The 17605-nt window shown below is 46.8% G+C and overlaps 1 protein-coding gene across 1 annotated transcript in view; it reads left to right on the top strand.

Annotated features, from left to right (window-relative positions):
* The window catches only part of PDGFRB (platelet derived growth factor receptor beta), a 237670-nt gene that overhangs the window by 192743 nt on the left and 27322 nt on the right, over positions 1-17605 (top strand). Inside the window, exon 18 of the mRNA XM_078653581.1 lies at positions 10124-10246. Coding sequence (XP_078509707.1) covers positions 10124-10246 — 123 coding nt within the window. The remainder of the gene's footprint in view (positions 1-10123; positions 10247-17605) is intronic.

Below are 17605 nucleotides of genomic sequence, written 5' to 3'. Positions count from 1 at the left end.
AGACTTCCAAACTGCAGTACAATCTATAGTCATCCCGCACATAGATTACGGTAGCACCGCCCTCTGCGGGCTCCCCCTAACTACAACGGCACCCCTAAGAGCGTCCCTTAACGCCGCAGCGAGACTCGTCACTGGCTCAAAAAAACACTCGCATATCTCCCCGGACTTTAAATCACTGAAATGGCTACCTTTTGAAGCCAGAATACAACTGAAAATCGCATGCATGACACACAAGGCTGTGCACCTGAATTCACCCGCCTATCTCACTCAAAAGCTGACAATTTCGGGTGGCTCCCGAACTACTAGAAGCACAAACAATCTTTTGCTGAAACCTCGAAGATTTTGGAAGGAAAAAACTTATAAACGCTCCTTTTCAGGAATGGCACCCAGGATCTGGAACTCACTCCCTCCGGAAACAAGGCTCATCTCCTCCGAAACAATCTTTAAGAGGGAAGTTAAAGCGATCCTCATGGCAAAATACACATGATCTATTGCTCCGTATCACTCATGAATCTGCCCTGTAAGTCCTGCCCGACCCTGGTCTACTGTACCACCCGTGTTATCAAATTACTTAACTGTATACGCTCCCTCTTTGTATTTTGTTATAATGTTTGATGCACCTGGTTGATTATGTATATTGTTATATTATTGACGCACCTGGTTGACTTTGCACACTTTACCCTCTCCATCTCAACGTTCCTTACTCCCCTAATACTCTCGCACCTGTGGGACCATACACCCTGCTCACACCTACCTCAACTGTGCCCACCTTTAAACTCTAAATATTCTAAACACGCTTAAGCAAGTATATGCTCCTTATTATTGCACTTTATACTATTGACGCAATTGTTTGTCTATACACTGTGTACCGACACTACCTCACCTGTGACCTACCTCATGTCCTTTGTCCCACCTATGTAACTAGCACCTTGTACCTAACTACCTCATATATTACTCTGTATATACGCTTTATTACTTTGTATTTTTTATCCCCATGCCCTTGTAAAGCGCTCTGATATCTGCAAAGATCTTGTTCGCGCTATATAAAACTTTCAAAATAAATAAAATAAATCCCTGCTCTAGCAGGGGTGAGAGATCCTCCTTTGGGGCAGGTCTGGGAATGGAATACCGGGTTCTTGTTATAGTACTTGAATGAAAGGGCTCTATGGTAAAGAAGGTGGGTCCTATTTACATATTGTATTTATAAGGCAATGGTGCACAATATACTCATTTCAGTAGAATATGCATTCATTTATTTGTGACATTTTGTGCAGCACTACACGTGTATGAGGCCACTTCAGCGTGCTTACATTTATACGTAAGCGTGTTCATTTTTCTGGGAAGATATAAGTATCATGCAGAATTATTGTGAATAAAGTACAGCATTGTTATAGTCAGAACAATCTCTAGTGCAATGTTTGTGTCAAGGGGAGGTTGGTCAATGGTGGAGATAATCATGTCATGTTCTGAACATAAATATGTTATTTATCATGAGCCTGGCCGCTTCTTATTATTCAACCACTGCCACAATTTATTTATGCATTTTTATTTATGCATTTTGTAGAGCGCACAAATACCCGGAGGTGTCTCGGCGCTGCAGAACAACAAAGCAGAGTGGATAAGATAGATCATTGGTTAAAGAGCCAGGTCTTTATGTGTTTCCTGAAAACTAGCAGGGAAGGGCTAGTCTTGATGTTGGAGGGAAGCCTGTTCCAAAGTTTAGTGGTGGCATGTAGGAACGATCTGTCACCCCATTGTCGTGTCTTCGACTCAATAACGACAGACTATATGTATAGTTATTACACAGAGCTTTATTGTCTGCCTCTTAGTCGGTCCCTGTCCCTACTCTAACTAACCCCATCCTGTCTACACTCCTCCTCTTCCCTTCACCCCAGCGAGCTCCGCCCACCCCAGCTACTAGACTGCTGACTACATAACATCTCCCCCCTTCTTAACAAACAACAGAACAGTGTGTTAACTCATTTCTTCAATGAGTCTCTTTGGTCGCTGGATATCTCGGCGGGGTCGCATAGACATGGCTCCAGTAATATCACCACTCAAGGGTTCACTTGGCTGACCTCTGCTCTCTTGGTCAACTTGGTCAGACTCCTCAGGGGTGAGCATGTCAGTCATGGTTATCAAAGGTCCTTTCATGTCTCGAGGACATTTCTTAAAATGTGATATGTTCTTGGTAACTCGTCGTTGATCAGATTCTGCAGTTAGCATGGTGCCCTTCTGTTGGGTAACCAGCAAAGGTTCATCTCGGAATCGACAGTCAGTCTTTCTTTGTTGATCTTGTTTGACAAAAACATAATCTACTTCGTGCAAGGATGGTGATCTCGCTCTCCTTTTGGCATCGGCATATGACTTCATTTTGTCTTTATTGCATTGATCAGTTGCCATCATCTCTTGATGGCTGCGGGTTGGTGACACTGCTCGCAAGGCCCCTTCCCAGGTTGGGATGCGATTTCTCATAGGACGCCCTAGCATGAGTGTTGCAGGGCACTTTCCGGTGGTCGAGTGAGGGGTTGTCCTATAAGCTCAGAGGACCTCGTTGAGGGCCACTTGCAGGTCCTTCTTTTCAGCCGTGGCTTGCTGAAATGTCTTTTTGATCGTGGCCATAAACCTTTCAATGGTGCCATTCGCTTGTGGCCAGAGAGGTGTAATTTTCCTGTGATTGAAATCTAGGTGCTTTGCAAACGCACTGAACTCGTGCCCATTGAACGGAGGTCCATTGTCAGTTTTTACCTCTTTCGGGACACCCCACGTTGCGAACACTTCATCTAGCACTTTGAGAGTGCTAGAGGCACTTGTGGATGACACGAATTGTGCGATGGGAAATCGTGAGTATTCATCAATTATGGCTACCACATATTTTCCGGATTGTAGTGGTCCGTAGAAATCCACGGCGAGTTCTTGCCATACTCCACTGGGTAGGGTGGTCATTTGTAACGGGGCCGGTGGATCACCTTTGTTGGTCAGCTGGCACAGATGGCAACCCTTCAGAGTAGACTCTACCATCTGGTCGAGGAGGGGAAACCACACGCGTTCCCGGAGAGCTCGCTTTGTTGATACTACTCCTCTGTGGCCTTCATGGGCAAGGTTGATGACGCCTTGCCGTAGTTGACTAGGAACCACGATCCGTTGACCTCGTAGTACTACTCCATCTGTGGTGACAGACAGTTCGTCACAGACGTGTCGGAATGCTTGCATCTCTTGCTTGACAGCCGGGTCATTATCTTCTTCTTGAGAATCATGTCTCCACCGGTTGGTCTGAATCCGACGGAGTACTTTCTGCAAGATGACGTCTTGCGCAGTGACCTCTCAGGTGACTTCCATGGGAATGGCAGGTGGCAATGCCTGGTCGGCCACAAAGTGGATGTACTCCTCGACAATGGATGGTTTGGAGTCCGACGATGCATGAGGGTGTCGGGACATGTAGTCAGCCGGGTTCTCCGCCTTCCCGGGTTTGTGGACAATGGTAAAAGTATATTCCTGAAGTCTGAGGCCCCATCTCTCAATCCTCGGAGGCATTTTGGATCTGGGGTTGCCGTAGATGGTGACCAGCGCCTGATGATCGGTGATCAGGGTAAAGTGTTTGCCGTAAATGAAGACATGAAAATGTTCACATGCCCAAACCACCGCAAGACTCTCCTTTTCAGGTTGCGAATATGCCTTCTCAGGATCAGACAGACTGCGACTGGCATAGGCAACGATGCATCTCTGGTCAGAGTCATTATCATACTGCGCCAAAATCGCCCCCAACCCCACAGGGCTGGCATCCACCGTGATTTCGGTTTTCCGTCGAGGATTGAAATACGAGAGGTTGTCTGCAGATTCCACCGCATGCTTGATCTCTCTGAACGCTTGTTCACACTGGGGCGTCCAGTCAAACAGGTGGCCTTGTTTGGTGAGGTTGCGAAGGGGATGGCTGATGGTCGCATAGTCCCTGATGTAGCGAACACAGTAGCTGGCCATCCCTAGGATCGATCGCAGTTCACTGACATCTTGTGGTCTCTTGGTGTTGTTCAGAGCCGCGATCTTATCCGGATCAGGCTTCATCCCTGCACCCGAGAAAATGTGGCCAAAGAATTTTAAAGTGGACTGGTGGAACTCGCACTTATCTTTGTTTAATGTCAGGTTCACATCCAGCAGGGCGTGACAGACGCGATCAAGTGCTATGTCGTGCTCACGGACATCAGAGCCATACACAAGAATGTCGTCGCTATAGTTCAGAGTGTTAGGGATGTGTTGAATGATCTGCCGGATTGCCTCTTGAAAAATTTCAGCAGCTGATGAAACACCAAAACTCAGTCTCTTGTATCTGAAGAGTCCTAAGTGAGTTGCAAATGTCGTAATGTAACGGGACTTGACGTCCAGTTCCAGCTGGTGATAGCCTTTGTTTAAATCCAGCTTCGAGAACACCTTCGCCCCGTTCAAAGCAGAAATCATGTCGCTGAGATGTGGCCCAGGGTGGCGCTCCCTTTCAATCGCCGTGTTGGGTAGTCGCATGTCAACACACAGTCTGACCTTGCTAGGGGTCCCTTTCTTTGGTACGATGACCACTGGCGATACCCATGGTGTCGGACCTTCCGTCCGTTCGATGATGTCCGCTGACAGGAGGTCATGAAGTTCATCCTCAACAGCTTTTTGGAGATGGAATGGAACCCGTCGAGGGTGCTGTGCTACAGGCCTGATTTGTTCATTGATGTGTAGATGTATTTGGCATCCCTTCAATTTCCCTAGTCCTTGAAACAGCCTGGGAAACTTGCTGACACTGTCCTGGTTATCACTGACCTTAAATAGGATTTCAACAAGGCGGAGACGCTCTGCAGTTGGTAGGCTAAGTAAGCAGTCGGCCTCCGGGCCTTTGATGACATGTATGACTGCTGGTATGGTGATGGCGTCGTGTTTGAGGGTTGTTGGGAATTTGCCCAAACAAGGGAGTGGCTTCTTGGCCATCCAAGTGAAGACTCGGACCGGTGCATAAGTTAGTGGGGGCTTAGGATTCATTCTCTTATATTCTGTGACCGGGATATAGTTCAGCGAAGCCCCGCTGTCCAACACAAATTTAGTGTCATGGTTCCCTACTTTTATGTCCAAGCGTGGATATTTTTTGAGTTGGTCGGGACCTGCGATCATATTCACGTATTCTACTGTTTATTCTGAATCTCTGGACGATGATCTGGAGTCCCGGGATGGTGATCTACGCTCCCATCGAGATCTGCGCGACTCTCGGCTGGAGTGTGACGAGCCTGAGGACAATGTGGACTTTCCTTGGACAGCTCTTCTGTGATGTTTTCTGGTGTCGGAACAAGATGACCTCGCCGTTTCGCTTCGCCTCTCCTTGTGATAGTCCCCACACATTGCTTCGAAGTCGTTCGTCCGCCCACATTTCCTACATCGCTGACCGATGGCAGGGCAGGTATCTACATGAGGATAGTCATATCCACACCTGTAACATCTTTTTGTCCTTTCCGGTCTCCGGTCTCTTCGCCCAGGTTCTCGCCTCCTGTGGTCCGGACGTCGTGGGCGAGATGACGGTCTCGGTCTCCATTGCTTTTCTTTCGAGTTCCTTCGGCTGCTGCCTTTAGCCTGGGCACGATGCGCTTGTTCATGACTCACATTGCGCCCCGTTTCAATGGTGGTGGCATGTTCCTCGGCCTGATCATGGACACGAGTCATTTCTTCGATGTCGTCTAGTTCATGGGGTTTTCTCAGAAGCCGCCTCCTGAGGGTTTCCGAGTGGCATCCATCTATAATTTGTGACTTGATGGCGGCATCTGTTGAGAAGGTGTCGAATTCACAGTGTCTCGACAGTCGACGCAGTCGGGTGATGAACGCGCTCATCGCTTCATCCTTTCCTTGGCGTGCTTGATGAAATGCATGACGTTCGTAGTCTACATTTCTCTTATGGAGGAATTTTTTGTTCAATGCCTCACGCACCTTGTCATAGGTTCCAGCATCTGCAGGGGGAAGATCCTTGATTATCTTGCTTATTTCTCAACCTGCTAGGTTGCGGAGGGCAATCAATTTTTCTTTATATACTGTTACTTTGGATCCCTCGATGTAATCTTCGAAATCTTCTAGCCACTCTTGCCACTTGGGGCCCATGCTCCCTCCGGTGGTCAGGGTTAAAGGTTCCGGGGCCCGCAGATGCGACCCTCCTGCAATGATGGGCTTGACTTCATTTCGCTGCGGGGATGTATCTGGGGTCACCATCGTGGTAGCACGTGCCTCTCACCCCTTTCTTTGACTCTGATTGGCCTGGTGCTTTTCATACGCAGGTGCTTTGATTGGTTAATCACGGTCGACTTCAGTCAATGTTGTTTGACTTTGCTCGTGTTTGTTTATTCCCTCACTCTTTCAGTGGCTAGTGCTTGTTTGTTGCTTTCCTCTTGTATCGACAAAGGCTTGTTTGTTCATTCTTATTTGTCTTGACTCGTGCTTGTTTAGTCTCGTCATGCTTTTACATTAGCTAGTGCTTGATGCTTGCTGACGCCTGACTCCAACATGGCCGCTCATTGATTTTACAGGGGTGACTCTTTAGGCTGCCTGACTCAAAGATGGCCGCCCACTTGCAACTCTCATTCCCCACGAGGTTCGACTGTGCTCACTCGGCAGGCTCACAGGGCTTCAGTTGACACTCACCAGCAGTCAGTTGCTTGCGGGCAGCAATGTTTCTTCGCTTCTCCCTGCTTTCTGGTGCATCGGAACGATCAGGCAGGATCGAGGCAGGCTCTCGATTACACTCCGTCACATGCGTGCCAGTCCTCACGCATCGGGAGTGAGCTTTTCTGTCTTCCGTTTTCTTTCTTGGTACACAACAGCGCTCCTTCTTCGGGCCGCTTCCTCGAGTCCCGTGCAGCACCGCAGACGCTCCCTGGTCACCAGAGCAGCCGACGGAGTCGGGGTGGGCACCCGACTTCTATTCATACACCGCGTGCCGATTTGCACGCCTCGGGGTGAGTCGCGGTTTTGGCGCGAATCAGCGCACCGCTTTGAAATACCCGGCGCTCGATAGCGCGTTCTCCCTCGGGGCTCTACGCGACTGACAGATCGCGGAGCAGGGGCAGTCGCCGCTGGCCTCGTTCTGGGCGGCGAATTGACTTCAGCCACACGTGGCTCGACAGCGTTTTATCTTCTTTCTTTCTTTACGCTGCCTGGGACAGGGACGCTTCTCCTTGGGGTCCTGTGGGTGGCTGACTGCACCATCCCACCCTCGTCGCAGTTGTCGTGTTTTCGACTCAATAACGACAGACTATATGTATAGTTATTACACAGAGCTTTATTGTCTGCCACTTAGTCGGTCCCTGTCCCTACTCTAACTAACCCCATCCTGTCTACACTCCTCCTCTTCCCTTCACCCCAGCTAGCTCCGCCCACCCCAGCTACTAGACTGCTGACTACATAACGACCCATGAAGCCTTTTTTGTCAATAGATGACAAGTGCCAATTTGTCCCCTACTTCTTAAAACATGTGATATGTTTCTGGGGTAAGGGTTAGGCCCAGGCAACATTTCTGTTATGCCGGCATAATATTACATAATTTTGGTAATTTTGCATTATGCTTGTTACGCAAAAGTCTCAGAATTAAGCTTTTCGACCACGTTGCAAGATTATGCCCTGTTTGCATCAGAAAACAGAGCGAATGACCAGAATGCACTGTGTTTTCATCCTGACTCACTGTGGAAGATGAGGCGAGAGGTCTCTCCTGAGATCACCAGGAGGGAGCGAAACCTGTTTTCTAGTCCTGGAATTTTATTTCTTAAATCAACGCTTTCCCAAAGTTGTGAGCCTAGTTAATTTGAAGCAAGTGATGAAGCTCACCTGAAAGCATTGGTTTGTGAAAAGAAAAGTGCAGCACTTGGTTATGTATACCCTTAGGGAGGGGAATCTCCATGTACACTGGTAATTATCCCTGACTAAAGTATGTGGGTATGGGGTTTCCACCCGATTTCACTTGTGGTACAGAGGTGGACTCTGCCCTGATTTCCCCATTATAGAGAGACTGAGGTTCCTCACCGAAAACAGCACCCACTAGGGACAACAAGGTGGGATGTTGGCGCTTTATAAGACACTAATATAATTTAAATGAATACACTGTGGAAGATGAGGGAGGGATCTGTCCCTGATTACAGTGCAATTTTGAAACCACTTGTGAAGAAAAGATGGCTGACTGTGCTTCTCTTGAATGAAGCAAGATAATCCTGCGATGGACTGGTTGAGAAATGCTGTCAGATCTACTAATAGCAAAAGGCCAGAAATACACCTGAAACACGGGTTCCATGGCGTTCAGTGAGCGGATAATCGCTACTGTTGGTGTAATTAAAGCTCCAGTCACAGACTGGATAATTGAAGTGTTAAATACAGCAATTTGTGCTCATTAGAGACTACCCAGGATTGATGGACGCTGCTCTTAATTACTACAGAACTTGACTGCTCAGTCAAGGAGACCCCCAGGGACATGGTCATTCACTGTCCCGTGGCTCCTAATTGGTCCTTCCAGCCAGACATCTATTGGCGCCTGTCAGCGGGGTGTAAATTAGTGGAGCTCTTTATATTGATTTGACACAAACATTAAATGAATATAGTAAAGCATCCATTAAGGCTCGAGCCATCCCCTGGCCAGTTAAAGGAAGTGTTTGCTCTGTAAAACATAAAAGACCGTGGTAAACCAGAGCTAGTTAATCGCCAACTGGTTGAAAATGACAACTGATCCATGTCATGTACAGGCACTAATCACACATATCACACACTCTTAAGCTGACTAGGGTAAGAAGTCTGACAATCCAGACTGTGACATCAGTACACATGAAAAATAAAGTATTTTCTCCAATTATCAAGACTGCATATATTTTATGGGGTACTAGAGTGTTTCCCAAAATTCTAGTTGCTCTGAAAGTCTGGTGTGGCTGGGGAAGAGTCAGTAAGATGTAACTGAAAGATGTAACGGACTGGTCCAGCCCCACTGACCTTTCAGAGTCAAGTGCGAATGACTCTACCACGGTCTTTCAGGGGAGCCAGATGCAGATGGTCAGAATATTTTAGTGTATTTCCACATGCTAGTTAGTCTACAAGGACATGGCCCACAGGGCATGCATTTCACAGCATGGAAGCACCGCACAGACTATTCTAGAGCCTGCACGTGGAACATGATGGGGCAGATTAACGAGTTCTGGCGCATCTCTGCAAATCAGCAGGAATGAGCCAGAACAGATGCGACACGCAATTTCCTCCCTGCGCCACCACGAATGAGCGCATTTACAATGTGGCGCACCGTGGTGCAAGGATAGGGTGATGCGCGTCGCATCCTCTGGCGTAAGGGCGGTGCATTGCTGGACTCGTGTCGCAAGCGCAACGCGGCTCCAGCAATGCTCAGGGGCGCCGTATGGCTAACATGCTGTGTCATTCCTTATGCCTGCTTGCAGCAGGCTCAGGGTTTTGACGCAGCATGGACGTAAAAGTGACTCAGTGAAATCTTGTAGATTTCACTGCATCACTTTTACGAGGCGATCCTGGGGCAGAACGCCCGCCACCCTGCGCCAGCACGCCCACATGAAACCTAACGCAGGTTTCATGTGGCGCAGGGCTTTACAACGTGATGCATCTCCCTAGATGTATCATGTTGTAAATAAGGCGCAACATGGCGCATGGTTTACGCCGCTGCTGCATCACAGAAGAGACGCAACAGCGGCGTAAATGTGGCGCATGGGGCTTGTAAATCTGCACCGAAGTCCTTATCTGATATCAGTATTTCTGCATCTGCTTAAAGAGTGTGGTTCTGGACAACAGTGGTAGATCTGCAGCTGGAAACCTGTGGGTCCTTCGTGGTGTGATCAAGTGAATGAAGACTGGATTAGTGGGGGACCCTCCCCAAGTTCTCTGTGGTCTTAGAACGTAACACGCATAAGAAGTAATATAATTAATAAAGGATGGGACATGATTGGCAGCAGGAGTACTATGAAGGGCTGCAAGGATTCAGCTGGCTAAAGGGGATGTGGCTGGCAAGCAGGTAGCCTCTAGGTTGTGCCCATGATGTCAATGTCCGGGTAGTGAATAGTAAAGAATGGCATGCACAATACTTCGAATGGTTCACTAATGCTTGTTCTTCATCTTGTAGTGTGTTCACCGGGACCTGGCTGCAAGGAATGTCCTGATTTGTGAGGGAAAACTGGTGAAGATTTGTGATTTTGGCCTGGCAAGAGACATCATGAGAGACTCCAACTACATTTCAAAAGGCAGCGTAAGTGTTCATGATCTTTCTGGTATTTTCAGCTCATCAGCCCAGTTACCTCCAGTACTGTTCCTTTAATTGTCATCGCCATGCAAAGGATAAATACTACATCTTGACCGCACTACCGTTTAAGGCCTGTATTTTCCATTTTCAAAGCCAAAAACGCTATATTTAAGAAATATGCCCCTCTATCCGGTCACAACTCATTGGTCCTTCATGGTGGCCTGGCTTAGAGTTAACCACAGCCTTAACTTCCATCACCAATGATAGGGCATCTTGGATGAAGATCCACAGGCCAGTCCTATTGCAAGGGCCTTTCTTTGGTCCTGGGCAGGCACTGGGTACTTGTCAGTATCCGTGGTAATTAATGTTGTTTAGCACTGGTGTCTCAAGGCATATCTACTATTGAATCACAATTAGATACCCACACTGCACCTTTTGTACAGTTGAGTCTTCAAGAGTAACTAGTGAAGTTGTTAGGCTCATTCCAGGAAGTGCCATAGATATCAGACTCAAATACAGTATGACATGGTAATTATAATGAATAAACCCAAGGTTTAGTCAGAGTTATTATGTTCAAAAGAAATTTGGCCCACATGCATCATTGTCGGTATTTCCTAAATTGCGAAAATGAAGGAATCGCAATTTAGAAATCACAAATACCTATGCATTAAAAATGCGCAATATTTTTAGCGATTTCTTATTTTTCCGTATTTGCGATTCGCAATTTTGCGAATCGCAAATAAGGAATCCCTTTACATTGATTCCTATGGGCCTATAGGCCCATAGGAATCAATATGAAGGCAATCTCATTTTGCGATTCACAATTAAGGAATCACAAAATGAGAATGCAATTTCTAGGGTGCAGGGGGGGTCCAAAGGACCCCCCCTGCACCCCAGAAATGTAACTTACAGTCCATTTTTCACACATACATGCCCAAGGGCATGTGTGAGTGTAAAATGAAAGTGTCAAAAATGCACTTTTGTGCATTTTTGCAACTTTTCTTAAATTAGCATGAAGGTTGACTTCATGCTAATTTAACACTTCTAATTTGCGAATTCGCAAACTTTTTCAGATAATGCATTGTATTTAAGAAATCGCAAAATTGCGATTTCTTAAATGCCATCGCAATTTAAGAAATCGCAAATAATTTGCGATTTCTTAAATTGCGAAAAAACAAAAAAGGTTAATGCATCCCAAAACAAAGAATTGCATTCGCAAACGGCTGAATTTTGCGATTCGCACCGTTTGCGAATGCAATTCTGTTTGATGCATGTGGGCCTTTGTGTCTGATTTAAAGTGCGGTGCACTGAAGGTCCACAGCCTCATTTAAAGTTGGTCAGACCTTCACTGTGTCAGCAGTGGAAACTACTCCCTCAGGCCACTTGTTCCCCCACCTCAATTAGGGCAGCAGACAAATCGCAAAACCTCCGACGGCCCTTATTCCATCGGGCCTTCGGAGTTGTATGTCAGGGGCAGAGAACTTAGTTGATGTGGCGGTGGGTGACAGCCGGAGTGGAGGCAATTGAGTGGGACGTGTTACAAATTCAACTGGTTCTAAAATTAATGTTTCTGCTGGGAACGTCTCAAGAGCCCTCAGTGTAGTCCCTGGGAAATCTACATTTTGAACACTGTGCTTCTTAAATCATTTCTCATGGTTGCATTTTTTCACAGAATCTGACGCACCAGCAGCCTTTTGCTGGTAATTTGACACCCTTTAAACGCTGAATTGCTAGAACATTAAAGAACAGATTGTTCAAACGAATCTCAAATCAGTTTGATCTTCCTCAGCCACAGAACACATCAAAGGGATAAAAAAGATAGAAAACGACTTAGGGAAAAGTAGTATAGAATCCACAAAGTGCGTGGTGAGTAAGGGCAGCACAGTCTGACAAATATGTGCAGTCGTTCAATGATTCCTGCACTTCTGATCTGATGCTTCCACACTAATATCTGGCAGCTAATTGTCCTGGTCAAGGCTGCTCCTCTCCTCTCTTTAGCAAGCAGTCCAGCAGCAGGTCTTCCGGACTATGCACATCAACAGGATGTCTCCAAACTTACTACTAAAGCAGCACTCTCAAACATCTGGGTACTGCAGTGTTTCTTCTGAAGTACAGACAAAAGATAGCTCTATCTCTGGATGGCATTTCATGGAGAAGCGGGGACCTTTGATGGACCACAGCTCATAGCATTTTATGAAATGTTCGAGATTTGCCTTTGCAGTTAAACATTGCAAGGCTCCCATCCTCAGTGGACGTGAGGGGCCAAAACTAAACGATCAAAATGGGGGTGATACTGGATGGACTAAATATCTGTTTGTCTAGTGTGGACTCTCAAATTTCCAAACTGCTCACAGAACAAAGGGAAAGCCACAGACAGTAACATGGATGCATATATGTATATGATTTTTCTAGTTTCTTTTTCAATGAGCCAGCAGGACTAGGCTCCATACTGGTGGTGTGAAGGCACAGAACCGCTAGGTTCTTCAGGAACTGGAGCGGAATAAAAAGCTCCCTTTGGGTGTCTGGTGAAGAAGGGATGGTGCAGTCTCACCATTGGTGGTCCTGGAAAAAATGTCTGCAGCTCCATGATCTAAACAGTTCTTGCATGTGATTGTTTTCCTCCAGGCCAGCTTGGCTAGAATGATACTGGTGCTCCTAGGCGGTGTTGTTGCCTTGACTCATCCCTGTTGCAGAGCTCCAATTAGCTGGGCTTTGATCTGATCTTCAAGCAGCGAGACAGCACCACTGCTTGTAGGTCACTCCAGCTTATTTTCCCATAGGTCACAGCAGAAAGGGGCCACGAATCAAGGCCTGTCCCTACCCAAAGAAGAGTCATGACCAGCAGAGGCTCTGCTCAAGGGAATGCTGGGCAGGGCCATCTCCAGCTCCAGAGGATATACTGTGAGGTTTAGAGATTACTAAGCACATGAGAGACACTTGGCAGAAACAAACAGTCGAGTAAACAACCTAACAGTAAGCAGGCTGGGTCTCTTTCCGCAGCTAGGTGACATCTGGGTTATGGCATGATTCATCATGAAGGCTTACCTTTTGATCATTATCCTGAGTGCCATTGCCCTGTGGACTGGGAAGTCATGGGACCTCAGATATGGGAATGGATGGCCCTTTACATAGGCCCATAGGCAGTAAAAATAAAAGCCTGTGCCTCTGGACTGGAGTCATGCTGCCTCCACTGTCAGTCACCTCATAGCTAAGGACGAAGGTGGGAAACCACTTTCACTCTAAATCAGGGGCCTTAGAACTGTGGGGCATGCCCCCCTGGGTCCACGGCTGTGTTCCTAGTGTTGCGCAAATGCCTATACATTTTTGAAAATGAAGGGAGCCTGGAAGTGCGACTTTGTTACATTATCGAATTTCCACTGTACAGACTGTCTTCATTTACAACCAGGGATTAAAATGTATGAATGGAAACTGAGATTCTGAGCCTGTGGTGGTGGGGTCAAAGACATGGCTAAGTGACTGAAAAGAACAACATTTTCTGTATGTAGTTGTTTTCCCATTTTTAGCCAACTGCATATAAAATAATGCACATAAGTTAAATAAAAAATACATTCAAATTAAACTAATTGTGGGGAACCTCCATTGGTTAATGTGATCGATGTGGATGTCTGTTTGTGAGACCAGAGAGTCACACAATTGAATCCTGGTTGGTGCAGCGCAGAATAGTGACATGTATTTATATTGCTATGAAATCCCAGCCTATAACAAAAAGCACTGTCAATATGCAAGTAATTATTTAAAAAATATACTACACACAGTATAAGGAGGTCTACCGGAATTATGCATCAGGGGCGTACCAACTTATTTTGCAGGGTTGACTAAATTATGGGGCAACATAAGTCAAAATATGCAGCGTTATGCAGCACATTTGTGATAGTATTACTTGATTATTTTGTCAGTTTTACACATGCTAACGCTGGGCAAAGGTTTCACCTCATTAGTTTCAGGTAAAACACCCAAATACAGCAAAAAGCACTGGAAAGGTGACCATTCAACCTTACCAATGGGACTTCCACTGCGGGACAACATGTGTCACTGCATATTTAGTAACTTTAGATCCATTAGAAACAACTTTTGTTGTTAAAATCAGCAGATTATTCAGCAGATGATGGATTCTGTTGCAAATGAGAAAAATGCATAATTATGCAATAAAATACTGTAGTTGCAAAATTGCATAATTCCGGTGGAACTAAGTATAAGATAGGCTGCTACAACATTTTGTGTTTAAGATAAAACACATGCTTTCAAAGAATACCTTTTAGCAGTAGGCAATCACACTGCACCTAGTACAGACATTTTAGAAGTCTGTTAAAAGGATGCTTTCCAAAATTCAACGCCCTAAGATTAACTCTCAAAAAATTGATCTTCGTCACCATGAAGCTTCAAGTGACTCCATAAATTAAAGCTTGTACTTGCTTCCAAGTAGCCTTTACATTTGGTAACTAACACATTGCCCCCATTTATATTTCTTTCAGGTAGCAGGTACCCTGATGAGAAGGCCCATTTCTTCTTTAGCTGTTCATCCATGGATAGAGTCAACAAGGTGGTCCAGAGGAGGGGGTGTTATGTGGGGGCTAATTTCTTTTGTTCACAAATGGACAGGCACACCTTCCTCAGGGAGATGCACCGAAGAAGGTGGAGAGAGATGTGGGCTTTTTTTCAAACAGCCATTACCATCATTAGTGCAGCAGGTGCAGGGGCACTGAGGTAATGCTATGAGGGACCACTATACTGTAGTCTATGGATTGTATACTTTTATATAAAAGTTACACAAATCGTCACTGTGAGAATTGGGTTGTTGGTTGAGGAGGAGTGAAACCCTACTCAAGCAACAGCCTCACTTCTTGTTAGGGTGAGTCTCAAAAAGTCACAAAATTAAGCAAGTGTCTGAGTTAACAGTCCCACACCTCCTAGCTATGTTTTCCGATAGTTTAACTAAGGGGGAATTGCCGCGGGATCAGCGACTGGCAACAATTGTTGCAAGACCAAAACCTGGCAAACCCCGAGACGAATGTACATCTTACCGTCCGATATCCTTGCTTAATGCAGAGGCCAAGATTCTGGCCAAAATGATAGCTAATCGATAACTCCGCATCTGGGAACGTTGATCCACCCCGATCAGTCCGGCTTTATGCCAAATAGAAAAACGGCTCTTAATCTGCGCCGGGTCCGCGCGGTAATGGCACAGACCCCAAATCTCTCGGAACCCACGGTGATTTTGTCCCTGGATGCCCGAATGGCATTTGACATGGTTGAATGGCCATATTTATTTGCAGTTCTCCGGCTTTTTGGCTTTGGCCCCAATTTTTGCGCATGGGTTAAACTACTTTATACTAACCCGCTGGCTCAAGTAGTAGCTAACAGCCACGTCTCTAGGGACTTCCCGCTTGGTCGTGGCACGCGCCAAGGGTGCCCCTTATCGCCCTTGCTTTTTGCTCTCATTCTGGAGCCACTAGCGGCATGGATACGATGGGACCCTAGTGTGAAGGGGCTAAATTGGACTGAGACGTGGGAGGACCGCATATCGTTATATGCGGACGATATCCTTTTATACTTGACCCAGCCCAGGCGCTCCATTATGATTCTTATGTGGAGAAGTGTGGCTCAGGGGTTAGAGGCAGCAGACTCGGAAGCTGAGATCGGTCCTGGACCAGGGTTAAATTCCCCGCCTCGGCGGGTCTTGGGCTAAAAATTCCACGGACTCGATAATTCTCGCCCCGGTGCCTCCTTGACTCACGGGTTCACACTCTGCGACTCTGGGCAATAGCTTGCTTAATCTCCACAACGGCCCCTCGCGGCGGGATGCCTGACTTTCACCTTGTGGATAGGCTGCTATCTCACAGGGGAATATCAGGACGGGTTCCCTAAGCAAGCGCCGGGAAACCCACTGCGGGTAGCTGTGCGCTATATAAGCTCAACTACATTTACATTTACATTTACATTCTCCTCAATATTTTTGAAATCTTCGGACGAGTTTTGTAAAGATGGAAACCGGCTCCACTTTAGGAAGACCCTAAAGACTATCTTATTCAGAGCAGCGCTGAGCCCAGTATAGGCTCCACTCGTTCCCCCATTGCTGATTAGGTTGCTATGTTTTGTGGTCAAAAGCGCCCTGAGACCTGCCGGTGATTTGGCGCTATACAAACGCACACTAACAATAACAACAATATACTATTAACTGGTCCAAATCTATTTTATTTGTTCTCAAAGGTCCCCCACCTCAACTTCCGACAGGCTGCCAATTGATTGTTGCTGAGGACTCCTTTAAATACTTGGGGGTTTGGGTGACGCCTACTCAGGAGGCCTTTTTTCGACGCAATTTAATGCCCCCTCTTGAGCGTTTTCGCGCTGATGTACAACACCCTGCCTTTAACCCTTCGGGGGAAGGCGGCACTATATAATATGAAAACACTGCCTCGGCTGCTCTACGTCCTCGAAAACACCCATTCTCGGTCCCTCAAACATACTTCAGGTCTGCAAACACACTGGTCTCGGGCCTTCTATGGGGGAGTAAACCGGCACGCATCTCCCGACAGAAACTAATTCGGGGCTGGTACGACGGCAGAGTTGCTCTCCCCGATATTCAATTGTACTATTGGGCGGCCCAGTTGAAGATTATTAACCACTGGCTGCACGCGCCCCAGACTGAGCCCGCGTTTAAAGCTGATAGATATGATCTGGGTAGCGGTGGTGTACTACCTGCACTTTATGACAGGAAGGGCGCCTCTGCCCTTCTTGGACCCACATCCCACACCGTTAACATATGGTACGCGGCTCAGGCCCGCCTTAAGTGTAAAAATGTCATTACACAAATGACTCTACTCTGGGCATCGCGCCAACTGGGCCGTTTGCGCAAGAGTAAGGGCTTCCAGGCCTGGATCTGATTGGCATATCCACAGTGGGGGACCTCTGGAAAAGAGGTGCCATACTAATGTTCGAGCAGCTTGTGGAACAATATGACCTGGCTCCCACCGAAAGGTTCAGATACCTGCAAATTCGCCATGCTTTAGGTTCACTTATCCAGCCTGGGGACGACGTCCCGGATTATACCCCGCTGGAAGATAGGCTCCTCACGGAGCACATGCCCAAAAAAGCGACCTCCCTCGTTTATCGTAAGCTCATTAACAACCTGCCGGACCCGACCTTAAAACTAAAGGACAAATGGACTGTGGAGGTAGGGGAACTCGACGAGTCAGACTGGCAGACTGCACTTTCATCCCCTAGGGAAGCTGCTATTCCCTCCAGACTTCGACTGGTGCAATTGAAAATAATACACCGAGTATATTATACTAGGGTCGTATTACATGCGATAGGAAGAACTGAACATAAATACTGCTTGCAGGGATG

Source organism: Lissotriton helveticus, chromosome 7 (genome assembly GCF_964261635.1).
Source record: "Lissotriton helveticus chromosome 7, aLisHel1.1, whole genome shotgun sequence".
In the NCBI taxonomy this organism is placed as follows: domain Eukaryota; kingdom Metazoa; phylum Chordata; class Amphibia; order Caudata; family Salamandridae; genus Lissotriton; species Lissotriton helveticus.
Note: the sequence above shows the minus strand (reverse complement) of the source record. Positions and strands in the feature narration are given on the sequence as shown.